At 63.3% G+C, this 19,936-nt stretch overlaps 1 protein-coding gene across 8 annotated transcripts in view; it reads left to right on the top strand.

Moving 5' to 3' along the window:
* Nucleotides 1-1,294: 1,294 nt before the first annotated feature.
* SBF1 (SET binding factor 1) overlaps nucleotides 1,295-19,936 on the top strand; it is a 107,882-nt gene continuing 89,240 nt past the window's right edge. For 2 of the 8 annotated variants that reach the window (XR_013179384.1, XM_077169271.1), the window contains exons 1-29: nucleotides 1,295-1,400; nucleotides 7,376-7,461; nucleotides 7,768-7,905; nucleotides 8,031-8,180; nucleotides 8,268-8,378; nucleotides 9,027-9,132; nucleotides 9,250-9,382; nucleotides 9,463-9,571; nucleotides 9,648-9,761; nucleotides 9,851-9,928; nucleotides 10,471-10,584; nucleotides 10,675-10,803; nucleotides 10,924-11,022; nucleotides 11,111-11,315; nucleotides 11,414-11,526; nucleotides 12,374-12,589; nucleotides 12,851-12,919; nucleotides 12,990-13,148; nucleotides 13,276-13,541; nucleotides 13,613-13,785; nucleotides 13,865-13,938; nucleotides 14,039-14,234; nucleotides 14,329-14,456; nucleotides 15,282-15,460; nucleotides 15,542-15,678; nucleotides 15,944-16,151; nucleotides 16,598-16,794; nucleotides 16,879-17,016; nucleotides 19,681-19,752. Coding sequence is in view for 7 of the 8 variants with exons in the window: in XM_077169271.1 (XP_077025386.1) it covers nucleotides 1,346-1,400; nucleotides 7,376-7,461; nucleotides 7,768-7,905; nucleotides 8,031-8,180; nucleotides 8,268-8,378; nucleotides 9,027-9,132; nucleotides 9,250-9,382; nucleotides 9,463-9,571; nucleotides 9,648-9,761; nucleotides 9,851-9,928; nucleotides 10,471-10,584; nucleotides 10,675-10,803; nucleotides 10,924-11,022; nucleotides 11,111-11,315; nucleotides 11,414-11,526; nucleotides 12,374-12,589; nucleotides 12,851-12,919; nucleotides 12,990-13,148; nucleotides 13,276-13,541; nucleotides 13,613-13,785; nucleotides 13,865-13,938; nucleotides 14,039-14,234; nucleotides 14,329-14,456; nucleotides 15,282-15,460; nucleotides 15,542-15,678; nucleotides 15,944-16,151; nucleotides 16,598-16,794; nucleotides 16,879-17,016; nucleotides 19,681-19,752 (3,952 nt within the window). In the remaining variant the exon portion in view is untranslated. The remainder of the gene's footprint in view (nucleotides 1,401-7,375; nucleotides 7,462-7,767; nucleotides 7,906-8,030; nucleotides 8,181-8,267; nucleotides 8,379-9,026; nucleotides 9,133-9,249; nucleotides 9,383-9,462; nucleotides 9,572-9,647; nucleotides 9,762-9,850; nucleotides 9,929-10,470; nucleotides 10,585-10,674; nucleotides 10,804-10,923; nucleotides 11,023-11,110; nucleotides 11,316-11,413; nucleotides 11,527-12,373; nucleotides 12,590-12,850; nucleotides 12,920-12,989; nucleotides 13,149-13,275; nucleotides 13,542-13,612; nucleotides 13,786-13,864; nucleotides 13,939-14,038; nucleotides 14,235-14,328; nucleotides 14,457-15,281; nucleotides 15,461-15,541; nucleotides 15,679-15,943; nucleotides 16,152-16,597; nucleotides 16,795-16,878; nucleotides 17,017-19,680; nucleotides 19,753-19,936) is intronic. The other 6 variants (XM_077169272.1, XM_077169275.1, XM_077169273.1 and 3 more) reach the window with 6 other exon arrangements.

Below are 19,936 nucleotides of genomic sequence, written 5' to 3'. Positions count from 1 at the left end.
GGCACTAAGCTGGGAGGAGATAAAAGGAGGAAGGGAGAGAGCAAAGGGCTCTGGAGGAAGCCAAGCAGAGGACCTGGAGGAAGAGGGGGTCCCTGTGAGAGCAGGGGCAGGGGAGGCTTTGCATTCAGCACCGTCCCTCCCTAGCAAAGGGAAGGAAGCTTGGGAAGAGCCAGGAGCAAGCTCCTTGAGGGCTGGCATGGGCAGGGCTGCGGCAGGTGGCTTAATCAATGGCAAGGAACTTGTGGGGGAGATTGTGGCTTGGAAGGAACCCCAAACTGCCCCTTGACACTATGGCACCCATGAGAGGGCTGCAAGGGACATCGTTTTCTTTAGAACAAGGACATAGAGGGTGGCAGTTTCCGAGGGCCTGGTGGAAGGGCTGAGGGGGTGGGGGAGTGGAGGCTGGGGTCCCCACAGTCCTGGGAGGCCAGATGACAGGTCAGCAGCCTTGCTGCAGGGACCCTGGTGGTCCAAGCACAAGGTCAATGTAACATGGCACGGAGAACCTTTCTGAGTGCAAGTGATAGAAACAACTCAAGACAGACGGAAGGATTTCTCAGCTTCTGTTGCCCTAGCCAGGTGGAGGAGGGGTGTGGCTAGGCCTGGGGCCCCGGGGCCAGGGAGGGGGGCCCGGCCGGGTTCCCTCCCACAGCTCTCGTTTCTCAGGTTTGGCTTCATCCCTTCTTTTGGGCCGGTTTCTCAGAGTGGATGGTGACATGGATGCCAGCGGTTTCCCTCGGTCCCTCCGACGTGTTCTCCTGGCAGCAGCCCCCCCCGGCCCTATGGCTCTCCACCTCCGCACACATCTGCGGGAAGCCCGGAGCTCGGGCCACGGCGCTCCTGCCCAGCTCCACTCCCAGCCAGCTCCGCCCCAGGCTCCCGCGTGCACCCGGCCCGTCTCTTTGCATCGGGAGGTTCCCAGGTGGGGCGCGAGGCAGGGCCCGGGATCCCCAGCTTCCCGCCAGACTGACAGCGGCGGGGTAGAGAGCCTGGGCCAACTCCACCCCGGTCCGCACCTCCCGACCCGTGGCCGGCCCCTGCCCACACAGCTGACCCGCCCGAGCCGCCGTCCTGGTCACCCGCGCGAGGGGCGGGGCCTCACGCCGACTGGACCAATGGGTGCCCGGCGATTCTAGCCCCGCCCACGGGGGAGCTCTGGCGCGCAGGCGCACGGCGCGGCCGGGCGGGCCGGCTGGCTGGGAAGATGGCCGCGGGAGCCGCGGAGCGGGCCCGGGGTGTCCGGGGTGCTCCGGCTGGGGCCGGGGCCTGGCCATGAGTGCGCCGCCCTCGAGCCCTCGAGCCGCGGAGCCCGCCCGCGCCCCACGGGCCGCCCGCGCTCCTAGCCATGGCCCGGCTCGCGGATTACTTCGTGCTCGTAGCTTTCGGGCCGCACCCGCGCGGTGAGTGCGGGGCCGGCGGGGCCCGGGGCGGGCGCGTAGGAGGGCCGGTCGGGCCCAGGCGGCAGCTGCTGGCTGCGGGGACGTCCCAGGCACTCGTAGGTCGGGGTCAGAGCTGGGACCCTCGAGCGGGGCGGGGGGCGAGGTGACAGGTTGGGAGGAGTTTGCCGCCGCGCTCTGAGGCAGGACCGAGGAAGCAGGGCTCGGGCGGCGGGACGGCTCTGTGCGCGGCGGCCTCCCTCACTCCCAGTTGGGTGGGATGGGCTCTCCGCTTGGGCCGTCTGCCGGGTGCATTTGCGTCCAGGGCCAGCAGCATCACTTGTAAACCCCTGCCCTGGCTCCCAGTGTTCTTGTCTGAAGCCTGAGCCTCTGGGCCACCGGGGCCCGCACCGTGGCCCTAAAGAAGGCAGGTGGGATGCATAGGAGGGTTGTAGGGTCCAGGGACCACTTTGTAGAAAGGAGACGTTTTTGAGTTGGGTCTAGGAGGATTTCAGGAGAAAACATTGGAAGGAGAGAGAACATTTCTGACAGCTGACCCGACCCCTCGCACTCCCATGCCTCCAAGCCAACTCCTAGTTGGTGATCATTAGTGATTGGAGGTCCAGGTCTGGGGTCAGTGCCTGTCCGGGAGCCCTTCAGCCCTGGGGGTGGGAGGAAGCGGAGCCTGACAGTGACATCAGCCACAGCCTTGGTGAGCGCTCTGCGTGCCAGGCCCTGCACACAGCCCTTTGTATGCATGAGCTCACATCTCCCTCACAGTGGCCTTTGAGGTGGTTCTGCTGTGCCCCGCTTGCAGAGGGGAATCAGACACCTGCTGTGAAGTCACAAAGGGGCCAGGACTCACCCCCTGGGCTGTCCAGCCAAGAGCCAAGCTGTGGACCCAACGTCAGCCTCTGCAGGGGAGTCTGTGTGCCCAGGGAAGGCCTGATGAGCCCCAGGTGGGGCCGAGCCCCCGCCCCCCCATAGCGGTGCTCTTTGTCTGCCCCGTCTATCACTTTCACCATTCAGGACTTGGATTTTCCCTTTTCTTATTGTTGACCCTTCCACCTGGACTTCTCTTTATGTAGTTTCAACCTGCTAAAACCCTGCCTGCTATCTGAGGCCCTCTCAGAGTCCTCTCACTTGGAGCTACTCTCTCCTTCTCTGCTCTCAGGGGTTCTCTGGCACCATCAGTCTTGAACATTTGTGTTTTCCTCCAGAGAGGAGCAGTTGTGGGGAAGGTCCACCTCATCTTCATCTTTAGGCTCTCTGTGCACTGTGGCTGTCAGTGTCCGACAGGCCTGCAGAGTGAGAGCAGTCAGTTTGGAGGTGCCTGTGGGGACAGTGAGTGTGTGTGGGCAGTCCAGGGAAACAAGGCCGACTGACAGGCTGCAGTCAGTCTGTGGGGAAGCTCAGACCATGTGTCAGGGACTCTCAGAGACCATTGATGCTGAGGGTAGTGTGGGGCAGGGCCCAGGGTGGTGGTGGGGGGGGTGGAGAGTTGAGGGCGAGTGTGAGTGGGGCAGGAGGAGGATGGAGGGCTCCATGAATTCAGCTGTGGCATGTACTCACTGCTGGAAGCTGGTGAGGGGAGTGGGGGTCGGCCCTGGTGTGCATGGACTCTGTGCCGGACAGGAGTGGAAGGGGGTCTTTCCCAAGCCCCTTCCCTGCTGCTTTCTAGGAATGGAGCTGGTAGCTGCTGGTGGCCACCCAGCTTCAGGGCATCCTCTGGAAGGACTTGTTCATCCCACCGAGGGGCAGGCCTGCAGCTTGGGCCCTGGCTGAGTGACTGAGGGCAAAGCCAAGTGGCCAGGGGGAGCCCCAACGGAGCCCGGAGGCACCAGAAGCAGAGGAACCCAGCATGGGGGTTCAGGGTCTCTCCTCTGCTATTTGAAAGCTCTGTGAGCTTGGCCAGCCATTCAGTGCTCTGTGCCTCAGTTTCCCTGCGGAATATGTGTGTCACATAGACCCCACAGGCTGTGTGAGGAACGGGTGACCTGATGTGAAGCCGCAGCCCAGGTGTGCCCACTGAGTGATGGGTGTTGTTATATCTGTGACAGCACGGACTTCCAGGCACTAGCACTTTCTGCAGAAAGGCAGGGACAGCCTTGGACATTAGACCAGGTGATCAGGGGTCTTGAATTCGGGAGTCGTGGACATCTTGTTTTGGCCTGAATCTGGGCCTGGATGTGTTTGGGTGCTAGAGGGCAGGGACTGGCTGCTGTCCGAGGGAGTGTGTTGTGGCCAGAGGACCACCTCTCTGGATGGGTCATGCTGGGCCAGGCTATCTCTCTCACCTGGGAGGATGCAGGCAGCCCCGCTGGCCCCTCCCCTGGTGACTGTGGGGCAGCTTCAGCATCTTCCCTCAGCAAATATTGCTTCAGCACCTCCCAGGCTGTGAGGCTGGCACTAGGGACACAGTGGGGACTAGACAGATGCTGCCTGCCTGCTCCTGCCTGGGAGGGTACCGACAGTGGTCAGCTCGCTTAACACTGAGGGTGGGTGCTTGATGTGTTCTTGAGGGTACCCTTCCTGCTCCAGAGGCTCAGTGCAGGTTTGCTGCTGAGGAGGAAGGGCTGGGGGCACCTCCTCCGTCTAGCCTCTGAGAAAGAAAAAGAAGTTCCATCCCATGGCTGGTCCAGCCCTGACCTGTCTGTCCCCACCCATGTTCCTGTCCTCCGTGGAGCAGTATAGCCTCAGCTTCCAGCTCCCACCCCAGGAGTCCAGAGGGTCTAAGGCTTAGCCAGAACTGTTTGGGCCTGACTCTGAGATTGCCGGGGTGTGTAGTGGGGGCTGTGCTTGGGGAGGGCACAGGTAAGGGATGCTGCAGGCCCCACCTCTCCCCGTGCAGCCTAGCTGGCCTGGGGGGTGCATGCCTGCAGGTTGGGCCCCTCCTCCCCTCCTACAGCCGTGATGTTGGGTGGGTTGGGTGTGTGGAGTCACGGAAGACTTGTACAGGGGAGCATGACTGAGGGGGGCCCCTGTTGGTGCCTCTCCTGGCCTCTAGGAAGCGTGGGCTAGAGCCTGGTACAGGTGGCATTTCCTGCCAGCAGGCTGACATGACTGTGTGGCTAATTCTTCCGTTCCCCGCTCAGGCCTGCACCCCATGCCGGCAGGAAGAGGCTTTCCTTGGGAGACTCGAGGGTGCAGTACAGGGGCTTCCCATCTGTGTGGGGGCTATGGTGCTCGTCTTAGGGCCGCATGGAGCCCCCCTGGGTGACGCAGGGCTGTATTAGTGGGATTGGTCTCATTCCTGGAGTGGGAGGGGACACCTTCCCTCCCATCCACCCACGGGTGGTGGCTCTGCTGGGCCAGGAGCTCAGGTCAGCTGTTCCATCCATGGGGCTGGGGGAGGGTGGGGGGCCCTGGATGAATATGGCAGAACCCAGCACATCCTCAGCTCCTGGGGACGAGGCTGGCAGCCAAGCCAGTTCTCTTAGCTCAGAGCTGAGGCTGGGTCTTGGGAAAGGGACAGGGAAGGCACCAGGAGCAGAGCTGCTTGGGCTGGGGTGGCCAGCCCATCTCCAGGCACACCCCTGTTAGGAAGGGCCGGCCCGGGACTCTGTTTGCTTTGCAGGGTGTGAATGGGGCCAGTATAGGTCAGGGTGGTGGTGTGTCGGTACCGCAGGTGCAGAGGAGGTGGGTGTGTGGGGCTCTGGCTGCACCAGTGGTGGTGGCGAAATGTGGTGGCACTGGAAATCGCACAGCAGGCCCAGAAAGCTTCCAGGGGCAGGGGCACTGCAGGCTGAGGCCCAAGGGGTCAAGGGTCTGCCCTGGGCCAGAGAGTGGAGCTCAGATGTTTGCTGGAACGCCCAGCAGCTGTACATTCACTCATCCACTCAAAGGGTCTGGGGCCCAGCTGTACAGAATTTCAAGTGCCCACTGGGGAGTCCCCAGGTGGTTCTCCAGGTGGCAGTTTCTTGTGGCAGGTGGAACTTGTATTTTACTTGGTGAATAGTGGGGGCAGGAGGCTGTAGGTGATGACTATGGCTCTGTCTGCTTTCCTTGTGGTGTGGGGGAGAAGCTCCTCAGAGCTGGCCTCCGAGGGCTGCTGCTGGGCCCAGCCTTGGGAAGGCGCTGTGGCAGCAGAGGCAGAGACTGCGTCCCTGTGCCTACCCCCATCTCTTTCTTCCGCCTGCTTGCCTCATGGCAGGGACTCGGCGAGCCCTGGGTGCTAGCAGGGCTCGGCCCAGATAGTGGTTTGGGACGAACACAGGAGGAGGTCCTCCGGGAGCGGGTGGGCAGGGAGTCTGGAGGGGCTGGCCCTGGGGTGGGGCTGGGGCGGTCCTTGGCTCCCACTCCTTGGACAGCGTGGGCTGGGTGGAGGCCCCAGCAGCCACCTGTCTCCTCTGCCCCACCTCATCTTGTGGAGCTGTCTGTTACCACAGTCCTGTCTGTGGTTGGGGGGCAGGGGAGCAGGAAGCTGAGGTTTGTGAGTCAGTGCACGTGACTTCTCACCTCCCACCCCCTCCTGCCCAGCAGCAGCCTGCCCTCTGCTTGGTGATGCTGGAGAAGGTGGGTGCAATCCAAGGGGCCAGCCCAGCTCCTTTGCCTTCAGGGGCCCCTGAGGGCCCCAGGAGGTCACTTGGAGTCTCTTCACCCAGGTATTAGGCCATGGCCCTAGGAGGGCCTCGGGGGCATGTGCTGGGGCTTTGTGGGACTTGGGGCCAGGGTCCTGTGTAGGGTTTGAGCTGAGCCCTCTCCCCAGCCTGTCTCTCTGCCTTCCACGTGGGCAGCAGTGTGAATGATGTGAGGCTGCCTGTGCCCCCAGGGCTCTATGTGTGTGTGTGTGAGGGGGTGGGGGGGCATGAGGAGGCCTTCTTCTTTCCTCCTTGCCTGGGGTCCCAGGGAGGACCCTCACGAGCTGGCTCTGGGGGAGCAGGGGGAGCCACCAAAGAACAGAATCGTGGCTGCCCTCCCCGCGTTGCATGGCAGGAGCTGGGGTCCTGTGCCCCCCATTCGGCTATCTTCCTGCCTCCTGCCTTGGTGCAGTAGGGACTAGGCAGTCCGCTGGGGTGGCCTGGGCCGGGAGCAGACCATAGGGGCCTGTGGCCACGTGGGAGAGTTGAAGCTGGTCCAGGGAGTCCAGGAGGGAGCAGTTTCCACCCGCTCTGGCCCTGAAGGTTGCTCTCTGGCCCGGGGACTGTAGTGGCTGGGGGCTGGGAGCCTGCAGCTCTCGAGAGGCCCCTGGGCACTGCTTCCTAGGAGCCCTGAGGCTGCGCCTCGGGTGGGGGTGTCAGAATAGGCTGGGGACCCCATTCCCTGGAGCCTTCCTGTCTCTGGAACCTTGGCACTGGGGGAGGCAGCAGATTTGGGTGCCACTCACCCAGGTGGACTGAGGGGAAACTCCAGAAGCTGAGAACCCTAGCCCCACTCTGTGGCACCCTCCCACCCCATTGCTCCATTTCGGCTTGATGTGCAGTGGTGGCTGGCTGTGGGAGGCAGGTGCGAGTGGCCAGGGAATGGTTTGGGGCATTGTGGAAAGTCCTAGGTCGAGTCCACGGCATGATGTGCATAGGCTTAAGGAGGGGTCCCAGCTGGTGGGGTGGGTGATGGGCACGAGCTGTGCACGTTTCTGCCCCTGGGGCCCCACCATGGGCTTCCAGGGTCCTGTTCTCTCTCTGCCCCTGGCTGTCCTGGGGTCTCTCCCTGCCCACCCGCCTCCTCCTTTCCAGGTTATTTTTAGGGAAATGATAGGTTTGGAAGCTGGGGCTGGCCTGGCTCAGAGGAGGGCCATGGTGGGTGGGACGTTTCCATTTGGGCCATGAAGTGGTTTTCTCAGAACCTCAAGCCTCCCAGCAGCGGAGGATGTGGGATGAGGGGGAGGGGTGCATCTGGGAGTGTGGGGGGAAGAAAGAGGTGGGTGTCTGGGGGTGTGGGAGAAGGAAGAGGAGGGTGTCTGGGGTGTGGGAAGAGGCGGAGGGGTGGTAGAAGGAGGGGGAGGGGGAAGGGGCAGCTGGAGGTGGAGGAGAGGCACTCTGACCTGCTTTTGTCTGTAGGGAGTGGGGAAGGCCAGGGCCAGATCCTGCAGCGCTTCCCGGAGAAGGACTGGGAGGACAACCCGTTTCCCCAAGGCATCGAGCTGGTGAGTGGGGGGGCTCGTGGGGTACCAGTGTCTCTAGCTCATGGGCTGTGGAGTGGAGGCTGCTACTCTTGCTTTCCCAGCTGTGCTGGTGCCTCAGCTGAGCCCTGTGGCCCTGGGCTGGCTGCAGGCTGGTGCCCCCACCTTGTGGGGGTGGGTGGTGCTGGTTTCAAGTCCACAGTCCCACTGTGAGGCCCAAGGAGGGCTCAGACCGAGAGGGCGAACGCACCCCAAGTCTCTGCCAGTCCGCAGTGCAGACACAGTGAGGGCGTTGTGGGTGGAGGAGCTGATGCTGCCCTGTCCATGCAGTTCTGCCAGCCCAGTGGGTGGCAGCTGTGTCCCAAGAGGAGCCCGCCGACCTTCTTTGTGGCCGTCCTCACTGACATCAACTCTGAGCGGCACTACTGCGCCTGTTTGACTTTCTGGGAGCCGGTGGAGCCTACACAGGTCAGGGTCGGGCCCTGGGGTGCAGTAAGGCCCAGACTTGGCCGGCCTTCGCTCCTGGCAGATGTCACTGGAGACTGGGGCCCACATCACCTGGTGGAGCCAGGTGAACGGGCTTATGTCCTCAGGAAGCAGCGTGCACTGAGGATGCTGTGGAGAGGGAGGAGGCGCTGGAGGAGGGAGGCCTGTCGCCCACTGCTCTGGCCCCTGCTGGCCAGCTGTTTGCTCCAAAGACCCTGGTGCTGGTGTCCCGGCTGGACCACGCGGAGGTGTTCAGGGTGAGGCGGGTGGCGGGGTGGGCCGAGGCCAAGCCTGTGGTTGTCCTGCCTCCTGTGCCTCCACTTCCCACCCTGCTGTCCCTACAGAACAGCCTGGGGCTCATCTACACAGTCCACGTCGAGGGCTTGAATGTGTCCCTGGAGAGTGTTATCGGGAACCTGCTCACGTGCACCATACCCCTCACTGGGGGCTCACAGGTGTGTCTTGTGGGGGCAGCTGGTGTCTCCTCTCAGCTATAGGCCCTCCCAGGGCAGTAGCAGTGCCCCCAGCTGCTGAGCGGGCCCTGTTTGGTGCTTGGTGTCCAGCAGACAGCGTTGCTGTCAGCTGCCGTCTTCCCTTGGTCCTGCCTGCGCGTCATGTGTTCTTGTGTCTCAGTGGCTCTCAGGCCTGCAGCCTGGGCAGCTTTGAGTCTGTCTATTCTTTTGCTGCCTGGGCTTGTGTCCTCCTGACCCCTTCAGTCTCAGACCATGTTTTCTGCTGTTAGTGTCTCTGTCCCCTTGCTCCCTGGCTTCCTGGTTCTCTCCCTGCCCCTTGTGGGACTGGTGTGTGTCTAACCGTGTCTCTCTGCCTGTCTGTCCTGTGCAGCTGGACTCTGTTGAGGAAGGAGCGGTACGGATCCTTTTCTTCTTCAGCCCTCCCCCCCCGCCCCCGTATCTGCCCCTGCCCTGGACTTGCCTCTGCTGTACTGCAGAGAGCTGATATGGAGTGGGCAGTGAGAGGGCCACGGCCTTCCCTCCACTCTGCTCTGTTCTACCCAGACCCCCAGGGCCCGCCTGGGCTGCAGTGCTCAGTGGGCGTGGGTCCACTTGGTGCTGCTGAGCCCTGAATGTCCTCTCCCCCTGCAGAGGACCATCTCTCTGGGTGCTGGGGACCGGCAGGTCATCCAGACCCCGCTTACCGACTCGCTGCCTGTCAGCTGCTGCAGTGTGGCCCTTCTCTTCCGCCAGCTGGGTGAGCCTGACCCACCAGCCTGCCTCCCCTGCCATAGCCCCTCCTCACTCCCCCCAGCGTTGCTGGGCTCTTCACCTTGGTGTCCGGGCACCCTGCAAGCTTGTCTTTTCTGTGCAGGCATCACCAACGTGCTGTCCTTGTTCTGTGCCACACTCACCGAGCACAAGATCCTCTTCCTGTCCCGGAGCTACCAGCGGCTCGCAGATGCCTGTCGTGGCCTCCTGGCGCTGCTGTTCCCTCTTAGATACAGGTGCCCCCTGCTCCGCTGTCCTTCCTGGCCCCCTGCCTCTGGCCTTGCTGCCCCCTAGGCTGAGCCCTGGCCTCTTACAGCTTCACCTACGTGCCCATCCTGCCGTCCCAGCTTCTGGAGGTCCTGAGCACGCCCACGCCCTTCATCATCGGGGTCCATGCAGCCTTCCAGGCGGAGACCCAAGAGCTGGTGAGGCCTCTGCTCCACCCACAGCCTGTCTTGCCACCACGCTGGTCCCTGATGACTCCCTCCCTTTGGCCCACAGCTGGACGTGATTGTTGCTGACCTGGATGGAGGGACAGTGACCGTCCCTGAGTGTGTGCACATCCCACCCCTGCCGGAGCCCCTGCAGAGCCAGACGCACAGCGTGCTGAGCACGGTGGGGGCAGGGCTGAAGGGCACATGGGTGGGGCTTTGGCCGTCAGGGGAGCCTGGAGCTGGTGGCTGAGCCCTGCCCCACACCCTCAGGTCCTGGACCCGGAGCTGGAGTTAGCCGACCTTGCCTTTCCACCTCCCATGACACCCACCTCTTCCCTGAAGATGCAGGTGGGGATCGTTGTTACTTCAGGGAGAGGACCCTGTGCTCAGCTGTGTGCGGTTGTGTTGGTCTGCTGCTCTGTCCGGCGTGGCCCCATGCCATGTGCACAGGGGCTGGTGCACAGGGTCTGGGTGCTGGGGTCAGGGTCATGGAGGTTAGGTGTGGGGGCTTTGGAGGCGTAGGAGCCCAGGTGTGCACAGAACTCCAGGTGTGTGGGGTCAGGGGCATGGGGCACAGGTGTGTGGGATCACTGCTAGGGCTCAGGTGTATGTGGGTTGGACGCATCAAGGCTGGATCTGGGTGAGGCCTGATCTGACTTGGGGTGGGAAGGGAAAGAACTGCTGAGTATCAGGGCTGGTCAGACGGACTTGAACAGAGGAGCCAGAAGCAGAGACCAGACAGTGAAGTCACCTGAATGGAGGGACTGGACAGAGGGGCTGCACAGAGGAGTAGATGGACAAAGGGGCTGGACGTTGGGGCTGGATTGACAGAAGGACTGGATGGTGGGGCTGGCTGGGCCTCTGGTGCCCACCAACCCACCCCGCCCCAGGACAAGGAGCTGCGTGCTGTCTTCCTGCGACTCTTTGCCCAGCTGCTGCAGGGCTATCGCTGGTGCCTGCACATCGTCCGCATCCACCCGGAGCCTGTCATCCGCTTTCATAAGGTGCCAGGGCTGGTCCCCAGGGGCAGGATGGGGGAGGGGGGCAGCTCAGGCCTGGAGCCTCCGAGGCCTGACTCTGCTGTGTGCCCTCAGGCTGCCTTCCTGGGCCAGCGGGGGCTGCTGGAGGATGACTTCCTGATGAAGGTGCTGGAGGGCATGGCGTTTGCTGGCTTCGTATCGGAGCGGGGGGTCCCTTATCGCCCTACCGACCTGTTTGATGAGGTGTGCCCCCTGCCCTACCACTCTCCCCAAGCTGGAGGCATCTTCCCTGGCCTCCCCACCCTCAGATGGGAAGACACCCCCCCTTGTCCCCAGCCCACCTGACTTTGCCACCTCCCCCAGCTGGTAGCCCACGAGGTGGCACGGATGCGGGCAGATGAGAACCAACCCCAGCGTGTCCTGCGCCACGTCAAGGAGCTGGCGGAGCAGCTCTACAAGAACGTAGGGTGGCTGGCCCTGCAGGTTGGGGGTGGGGCAGCAGGGGCCGCCAAGGCCCAGACCCCCTTCCTCTGCCTCCCTGTCCTTCCAGGAGAACCCCTACCCAGCGGTGGCGATGCACAAGGTGCAGAGGCCAGCAGAGGCCAGTCACCTGCGACGGGTACCCCGGCCCTTCCCCAGGCTGGACGAGGGCACTGTGCAGTGGATTGTGGACCAGGCCATGGCCAAGATGCAGGGTGCACCCCCAGCCGTGAGGGCTGAGAGGAGGACCACGGTGCCCGCGGGGCCCCCGATGAGTGCGTGACAGGGAGGGGAGGGCCTTGGGGCCAGTGGGCAGGGCAGAAGCAGGCAGGGAGGGAGCGGGCAGGGTGAGTGTACCCTTCATCTCCCCCAGCTGCCATCTTGGAGCGGAGCAGCGGGCTCCACGCCAACAGCGCCCGCCGGCTTGAGGTGGTCCGCAACTGCATCTCCTGCGTGTTTGAGGGGAAGATGCTGGAAGCCAAGAAGGTGTGGAGAGCCTAGGTGTAGGGAGAGTGCACTGAGGGGGCTCAGTTAGTGCTTGTCAGCCACCCAAAGTTGCTGGGTTTTCAGAGGAAGCTTCAACTTTGGCACAGTTGTGCCACCTTCCCCCAGGAGGACCTACTGTGGGTCTCAAGTTGGGGGAGGCCCCACTGGGGAGACGCGGGGACGGGTCTTTCAATTTTTAGAGACTCAGAGAACCCTGGGGTTTGCCACTTTCCAGCAGAAGCGTAGCCCCCTGCAGCTGCTTCTCTTCTGTAAGGAGATCGGCAGCTCCTGTCCCCTGGGCTGCCCTGCCTCCAGGGCTTGGTCCGTGCCTGGGGGCTCCGGTGGCATCACATAGTGTCTCCTTGACCCCTGTGCTTTCTGCCACGTAAGCGTCCTGTAGTTAGTGGAACCAGCTCCCACCAAGGGCCCTGTTGGGACCTGGCTGTTTTGCCACTGACAATGGGGCCAGAATGAGCATGGAGCCCTACTGTGGCTGAGCAGTGGCATGGCCGTGAGCTGGTTAGGACCACTGGGATCCGTGGCGGCCCCTGAGCTGTGTTGGGTGGGTGGGCTGCTCTGTGGAGAGGAGGCAGCATGATGCCCTGTGTCTGCCCTGGGGACCTTTCATGAGCACATGTGGTAGTTCCTGGCTCAGGGCTGCCCCTCCATCCAGCAGAGGATGTTTTATCGGTCAGTAAAATTCCGGGTCTGGGTACAGTGGGCTGAGACCATGTACAGGGTCTTCGATGTGCTGGGGGCCTCCCTGTCCTCCCTGTCCTCTCCGTCCTCTCCCTTCCCTTGCTCTTGTCATGGGATCTTTCCCCATGCCTCCTCCTGCTTCTCCAAGACACGGCTTGCCATGTCCCAGCTCAGTCTCTGTGCCTTCATCCTGGGATCTGGCCCTTGTCCTCAGCTGCTCCCGGCTGTGCTAAGGGCCCTCAAAGGGCGAGCTGCCCGCCGCTGCCTCACCCAGGAGCTGCACCTGCATGTGCAGCAGAACCGGGCGGTCCTGGACCACCAGCAGTTCGACTTTGTTGTCCGTATGATGAACTGCTGCCTGCAGGTAAGGGGCTGTGAGGATGGGGGCAGGCAGGGGGAGGAGGTCCTAGCTTCCCACGGTGCTAATGGCTGGGGAGGCTCAGGGGCTGCCCTTTGTGGTGTGGGGGCCCCTGGCCTGCAGGTTCTGAGAGGCATTGGCAGGGAATCAGGACACGCAGGCGTGGGGTCTCCATCTGTCCTTGATTCAGGGCAGTCTGGGGGACAGGTGGGATGGCCTTCTCTGTGGGAGGGGGCTTCCAAAGGAGCTCCCCACCTGTACCCTCAGGACTGCACCTCCATGGATGAACATGGCATTGCGGCTGCTCTGCTGCCTCTGGTTACTGCCTTCTGTCGGGTGAGTGCTGGGCAGCCCTTCTCCCCAACTGCTCAGGGGTAGCTGCTGACCTCTCATCTGGCATCCACAGAAGCTGAGCCCAGGAGTGACACAGTTCGCGTACAGCTGTGTGCAGGAGCATGTGGTATGGAGCACGCCACAATTCTGGGAGGCCATGTTCTATGGAGATGTGCAGACCCACATCCGGGCGCTCTACCTGGAGCCCTCTGAAGACCAAGCTCCCTCCCAGGTGCACCGGGGCTGGGGTGGGGGGCGGAGCTGAGGACCAGCCCCTGCTCAGGTGTGCCTGGTCTGTGGCCTGGGGGATGCTAGTGCCTCTGGGCCCCTGCTCACGGCCGTATGCTGTGTGGCAGCAGGCTGGGGAGACTCCTGCACATGAGGAGTCGCCATCTGCCCTGGACGTGGCCTCGGAGCAGCGGCGCCTGTGGCCCACCCTGAGCCGGGCAAAGCAGCAGGAACTGGTGCAGAAGGAGGAGAGCACGGTGTTCAGCCAGGCCATCCACTACGCCAGCCGCATGAGCTACCTGCTGCTGCCCCTGGACAGCAGCAAGAGTCGCTTGCTGCGGGAGCGCGCAGGGCTGGGTGACCCAGAGAGCGCCGCCAACAGCCTGGTCACCAGCAGGTGGGCCCCATCCCGCCCCCTTGCCCCCCCACCCTGCCACTGCCCAAGCCCACCTGGCCCTCCCCTTGCAGCATGGCAGGCAGTGTGGCTGAGAGCTATGACACGGAGAGTGGCTTTGAGGACGCCGAGACCTCAGATGTGGCTGGGGCTGTGGTCCGATTCATCAACCGCTTTGTGGACAAGGTCTGCACAGAGAGCGGGGTCACTAGCGACCACCTCAAGGGGCTGCACGTCATGGTGCCAGGTATGGGGTCTGGGGCATGGGCGCATCCTCCGGTGTGGGGTGACCAGGGCTATGAGTGCTGTCCACCCGCCCCCCCCAGACATTGTGCAGATGCATATCGAGACCCTGGAGGCGGTGCACAGGGAGAGCAGGAGGCTGCCGCCCATCCAGAAGGTGTGTGGGCCGGAGGGGGGGGAGCTGGGGGGGCATGGGGGGGGCATGGGGCGGGCATGGGGCCAGGGCTGCCTGCTGAGGTGTTCCCTCCCTTGAGTAGCCCAAGCTGCTGCGGCCCCACCTGCTGCCTGGCGAAGAGTGTGTGCTGGATGGCCTGCGCGTCTACCTGCTTCCTGACGGGCGTGAGGAGGGCACGGGAGGTGGTGCAGGTGGCCCCACCCTGCTCCCAGCTGAGGGCGCCGTCTTCCTCACCACATACCGAGTCATCTTCACAGGGATGCCCACCGACCCCCTGGGTGAGCCTCAATCCCCTTCTGCCCATTGCCCCCTGTCGGAGGTGGGCCCGGGAACCCCTGTAACCCTGGGTTCCTGCCTGCCCAACTTGTGCAGTGGGGGAGCAGGTGGTGGTGCGCGCCTTCCCGGTGGCTGCCCTGACCAAGGAGAAGCGCATCAGCGTGCAGACCCACGTGGACCAGTTCCTGCAGGACGGGCTGCAGCTACGTGCTTGCACATTCCAGGTGGGGCCTACTGGGGGTGCACATTGGGTGGGTCTGGGCCAGCTGGGGTGAGTGCTCTGGGTGGGGGGATCTGGGCTGGCAGGGGTGGGTGGTGTAGAGCAGGGAGCTGCGTATTCTCTCCTCTATGGTATGTCCAGTTCAGTATGCTGATGCCCATGGGCCTAATGGGTGGCAGTGGGGTCCATAGGCTTGGAGGAGGGGCTCTCTGCCGCCAGGTGGGAACCATTTCTTAGAGGATTGCAGCCTGCCGTCCTCTTGTTTTCACGTGAGCGTCTTTAAGCTCTGGCTTTACACTTTGCCCCCTGACCCTGGGCTGCTTGTTGGAGCCTCAGCCTCAGAGCCCACCTGTGCCTCCCTGGAAATGCTGGCCTGGGGTGTTGCTGCAGCCGTATGCCTCATGCTCCCACGGGTGGCGTCTGAATGCCTGTTAGTTTCCATGAGGCGAGGTGCAGGGCTCTACCCTAGCCCTCCACAGCGGTCGGCAGCCTCCAGAGATGGGGGAGCCTTTGCCTTGGGTGTGTGGGTCTGCGTGGCCCCCTCAAGCCACAGGGCTCCACACCCGTGGTGCTGAGTCCCCTGACTCATGAGAAGAAGTTGGTTTTTTGAAAAGGGGGGCCTGGCCTCCCTGTTTGAGGGTCTCGCATCTGTGCCCTTCTGGGGTGGGGCCCTTGTCACAGGTTCTTGTGGGTTGTGGCCCAGCAGCACCGTGACGCTCACCTGCCTGTGGATGGCCTTTACATCTGGCTGGCTGGGGAGGTGGGCAGCACAGGGTCCTTGGGGCGCAGATGGCCACCCCTACCTCTGAGGGGTCCCCATTGGCTACAGCTGCTGAAGATGGCATTTGATGAGGAGGTGGGCTCCGAGAGCGCCGAGCTCTTCCGCAAACAGCTGCACAGGCTACGCTACCCGCCCGATGTCAGGGGCACGTTCGCCTTCGCCTCTGGCACCATACACACACCTGGCCGGCCGGGCCGGGCCCCCAAGGACAAGGGCCCCTCCCTCAGGTACCCAGCGGGCTCTGGAATGTCCCTACCACCCCGTGGTGCATCCTGGGCTCAAGTCCTCAATCCCCCGCGGCCCTGCAGGGCCCTGTCCCGGAACCTGGTGAAGAATGCCAAGAAGACCATTGGGCGGCAGCACATCACCCGCAGGAAGTACACTCCCCCCAGCTGGGAGCAGCGCGGCCAGCCCCCTGCAGAGGACCCTGAGGACGAGATCTCGGGTGAGGTGGGGCTGGAGACAGTACCCCATATAGGGACCTGGGGGCAAGCCGGTGGGTCTCTGGGTGACACCCCATGCTGGGGGAGAGCCTGGGATCTCTGGGTGATGCCCCATGTAGAGGTTTGGGGGTGAGTCCAGGGGTCTCTGGGTGATGCCTTATATAGGGGGCTGGGAGCAAGGTCGGGGGTCTTTGATGCCCCATGTAGAGGTTTGGGGGCAAGCTGGGGGGGGTCTCTGGGCGACACCCCCTGTGGCCGCCTGCCCAGTGTCGGAGGAGCTGGAGCCCAGCACGCTGACTCCCAGCACAGCTCTGAAGCCTGCTGATCGCCTGACCCTGAGCAGCCTGGTGGAGCGGGCCTGCTGCCGCGACTACCAGCGCCTTGGCCTCGGCACCCTGGGCAGCAGCCTGAGCCGGGCCAAGTCGGAGCCATTCCGTGTCTCCCCAGTTAATCGCATGTATGCCATCTGCCGCAGGTGAGACCCGAGGCCGTGGCTCAGCGGGCGGACCCACTCTGGTGGTCCCCAAGTGTGGCAGTTGGTCCCTGGGTGTGGTGGGTGGTCTCTGGGTGTGGTGTATGCTCTCTGGGTGTCGCCGGTAGTCTCCAGGTGTGGCCGGTGGTCCCCAGGTGTGGCCGGTGGTCCCTGGGTGTGCTGGTTTCTGGGTGTGGCAGGTGGTCCCCGAGTGTGCCCCACTAGCCCCTGCCTCTTTGCAGGAGGCACACAGAGATGGGCCTGATGAGCGTGGCCTGTAGCCATGGGTGGAGACTGCTCTGTCCCCACCCTCCTAACCCAGGACCTCTTCCTTTGGCTCCTTCTGACGTCATGAACCTGAGGGAGCCATAGCTGACCAGTAGCCATGGGTGTGGGTGCAGGAGTGTCTGGGGTACACCCTCATGCCCCCCCTCCCCCCTCACCACCAGCTACCCAGGGCTGCTGATCGTGCCCCAGAGCATCCAGGACAACGCCCTGCAGCGTGTCTCCCGCTGCTACCGCCAGAACCGCTTCCCCGTGGTGTGTTGGCGCAGTGGGCGCTCCAAGGCCGTGCTGCTGCGCTCTGGGGGTCTGCATGGCAAAGGCGTGGTCGGGCTCTTCAAAGCCCAGAATGCACCATCTCCAGGTGCGCACCTGGCTGGGTGGATGGGCTGGGGCAGCTTCTGTGTCCTGCGCCAGCTCTGCCTGGCTCAGCTCCCATCTCTGCCAGGTCAGTCCCAGACCGACTCGAGCAGCTTGGAGCAGGAGAAGTACCTGCAGGCCGTGGTCAGCGCCATGCCCCGCTACGCTGATGCATCTGGGCGCAACACGCTCAGCAGCTTTTCCTCGGCCCACCTGGGCAGTCACGGTGAGGCCCCAGGAGGGCAGGGTATTTGGGGAGTGTCCTGTGACCTGCATCAGCTGAGCCTGGGAACAATGTCTGCACCTCCCCTCCTCACCTCCTGATCCTCACCCCACGCCTAGTGGGGACCAGCCTTCTCATGTGGAACGACTTACAGCATGGCCTCCTCCCACAGCCCTTGGCACAGCCCCTAGTGTAGGTGTGGTCATACTGGGACTCCTCATGTCCTCCTCAGGTCCCTGCTTCTGTCCCCACAATATTGTGGGATGAATAGTGGGTCCTTTGGATGGTGGGAAAGCCACACAGATGCTGGTCAGGGAGATGTTCATGTGGGAAGGGCCTGCGTGGACCGGGGATGTGTGATTGAGCACTGGGGCAGGGAAGCAGGGGATCAGGGATGGGCTCTATGCGACGCCGGGGCAGGCTCTGTGGGGTGCCGGGGCAGGGGTCAGGGCCTGGCTCCCGTAGGTGCTTGCTCTGGCAGTACTCATGGGCCCTGACTCGACCCTCTCCTCTTGGCAGCCAGCACCCCGCCCCACAGCCCCTCACTCTTTCTCATGGGGTCTGCTGGGCTGGAGCTCCTGGAGGTGAGGGCTGTGGACCCATGACCTGTGCCAGTGCCCAGCATGTGGCCCTGGGGTTGTGTCCTTCACATGTGCCCCGTACGTTGACCTGTGGCCTCATGTCTGGCGGCCTCGCACGGTCATTGTCACATCCACTGTGGGCCATGTCCCACCACACCACACTGTGACCTCCATGCAGTGTACCTGCCTGCTTGTGCTGTCACCCAGGCCCTGGGAAGGCCCCTGAGGGGGCAGGTGCACGTTGGGGGACCAGCAGGCTCTGCCCACTCGGGCTCCCTGAGTACCAGTGTTCTAAGCACCCAGTGACCTGCGGCGATCTTTCTGCTCAGCTGCCTGCCTGGCCCAGGGCACGCTCAGGCTTCTCTCCCTTTCGGAAGAGTCCTTGTGTGGCTTCTGTAGGTCAGGGATGGATGGAGATGCTGTGGCCAAAGGGGAACCTCCCTGTGCTGGGCTCTGCTGTGCTGGGGCCATGTCTGCCCCTGCCTGCCCCCTGGTGCCCCCCCAGGTACCTTCTCCAGGTCCCCCCCCAGGTGCCTTCCCCAGTTTCCCCCTCAGGTGCCCCACCAGGTGCCCCCAGGTCTCTCTCCCAGGTACCTTTTCCAGGAGCCCCCCCAAGTGCCTTCCCCAGGAACCCCAGGTGTCCCCCTAGGTACCCTCCTTAGGTGCCCAGTGTTCCTCTAGGTACCCTCCTTAGGTGCCTGCCAGATTTCTTCCCTAGGTGCCTTCCCCAGGTGCCACCTCCAGGTATCCCTCCAGGTGCCTCCTCCAGGTCCCCTGTTTGGCATGGCAGCCTCAGCTTAGGCTTTTATTGTTTCTAGTGGCTGGGGTTAGGGGTTGTACACCCACAAAGCTAGGTCCTGTCTCATGGTCATGGACAGAGACTTGCAGTGTCCTCCTTTGCTGGTCATGGGTCTTAGACCACCCTTTTTCCCGCCAGCTCTTTCTGGCCTAGAACACTGACACTTTCCAGCTCCTGTTTCCTCTCAGGCCTCGGTGACGAAGTGGGGGGTAGATGACGTGGGCTGTGCAGTCACACGTGGTAGCTTTGGTTCTCCAGATACTAGCTGAAGGGATCACGGTGTGCCGGCCTGCCAACCCTCTCCCCTGGGTTCTGAGTGGTGCCCATAGGTGGCACCTCCCATGGCCATGGCCTCATGACCTGGGTCTCTCCCCAGCCGCCCCCAGAGCCTGCATCTGCCTCTTGATGTTCCTTGGGTATCTGTCTGTCCATCTTCCAAGCCGACTTGCTGCTGGCTGTCTGGTGCTGGGAACTGCACCCTGTGGTCATGTAGTCATGCTAGGGAGTGCACGTCACAGTCATGCAGTCAGCACCGGGGATGGTGCCTTGTGGTCCCACAGTCAATGCCGGGGATGGTGCCTTGTGGTCACATGGTCAGTGCTGGGGATGGCGCCCTCCATTCCTCCGTCTGCTGAAGATGTCCTTTTTCCCTGTTGCACCCTGCAGAGTGGGTGAACCTAGGGGTGGCATGGCCTCTCTGGCAGGCGGAGGCAGCCAGGGTACCCTCGGTGGTGCTGTGAGCCCTACTTGGGCACTTGCACCCTGCTTGTGGCCCATGAGTGTCTGTGGACTGCACTGTCCCCAGTTCCCTGGTTCGGGGGCTTCTAGGCTCTGGGCCGTGGTGTCTCCTCTTCTCTTCAAGGCATCCCCCCCACCCCCCACGTGGCTGAGGGCTGTGAGCATTCAGGCTGTGCCTGGGGTCAGGTCCGTGCACCCTGAGCTGATTAGGTGCTGGCTTCTGGAGGGGCTACTCTGGTGAAGGGGAGCGCATATGGAGGAAGGGTGGGGTACAGTGTGAGGGGGGCTGCAGGGAGGGCTGGGGGAGGGTGAAGTTGCTCCAATTGGGTTGCTTGGGGAGGGGGGCTTTTGAAGTGGAAGCTCGGGTGCACTCCGCAGCTGCCCAGGACAGAGCCTCTTTGCCCGTCAGGACAGTGCCTCTGCCTGGCCTCTGATGGCTGGGGCTCGGTACTGCTGGGAGGTGTGGCTGGCCCCTTGGGCCTCCAGCCTCCCTGGCTGGGTGCCCCTGGGCCTGGGCTGGCCTGAGCCTCCTCTCTGCTGTGCCCCCAGTGCCCAGAGCCAGGGTCAGCACGCTGTCCAACCCCATGGCGGCCTCGGTCTCCAGATGGACCGCACCCCGAGGTACCGCGCAGGCCACCAGCTGGCTCCCAGCACTCCTGGGCACTAACCGCCCCTGTGCAGACCCCCAACCATCCCAGACATTGCCAGGCCCCCCACGGACACTAACCATGTGATCAGCCCAGGTTCTGACCCACCCCAGCGCTAGTCCCTGGTGACCACTGTCCTCCCAACGACCGCTGTCCCC

This window comes from Tamandua tetradactyla, chromosome 7 (genome assembly GCF_023851605.1).
Source record: "Tamandua tetradactyla isolate mTamTet1 chromosome 7, mTamTet1.pri, whole genome shotgun sequence".
Classification (NCBI taxonomy): Eukaryota; Metazoa; Chordata; class Mammalia; order Pilosa; family Myrmecophagidae; genus Tamandua; species Tamandua tetradactyla.
This window is presented reverse-complemented; position numbering and strand designations above follow the sequence as displayed.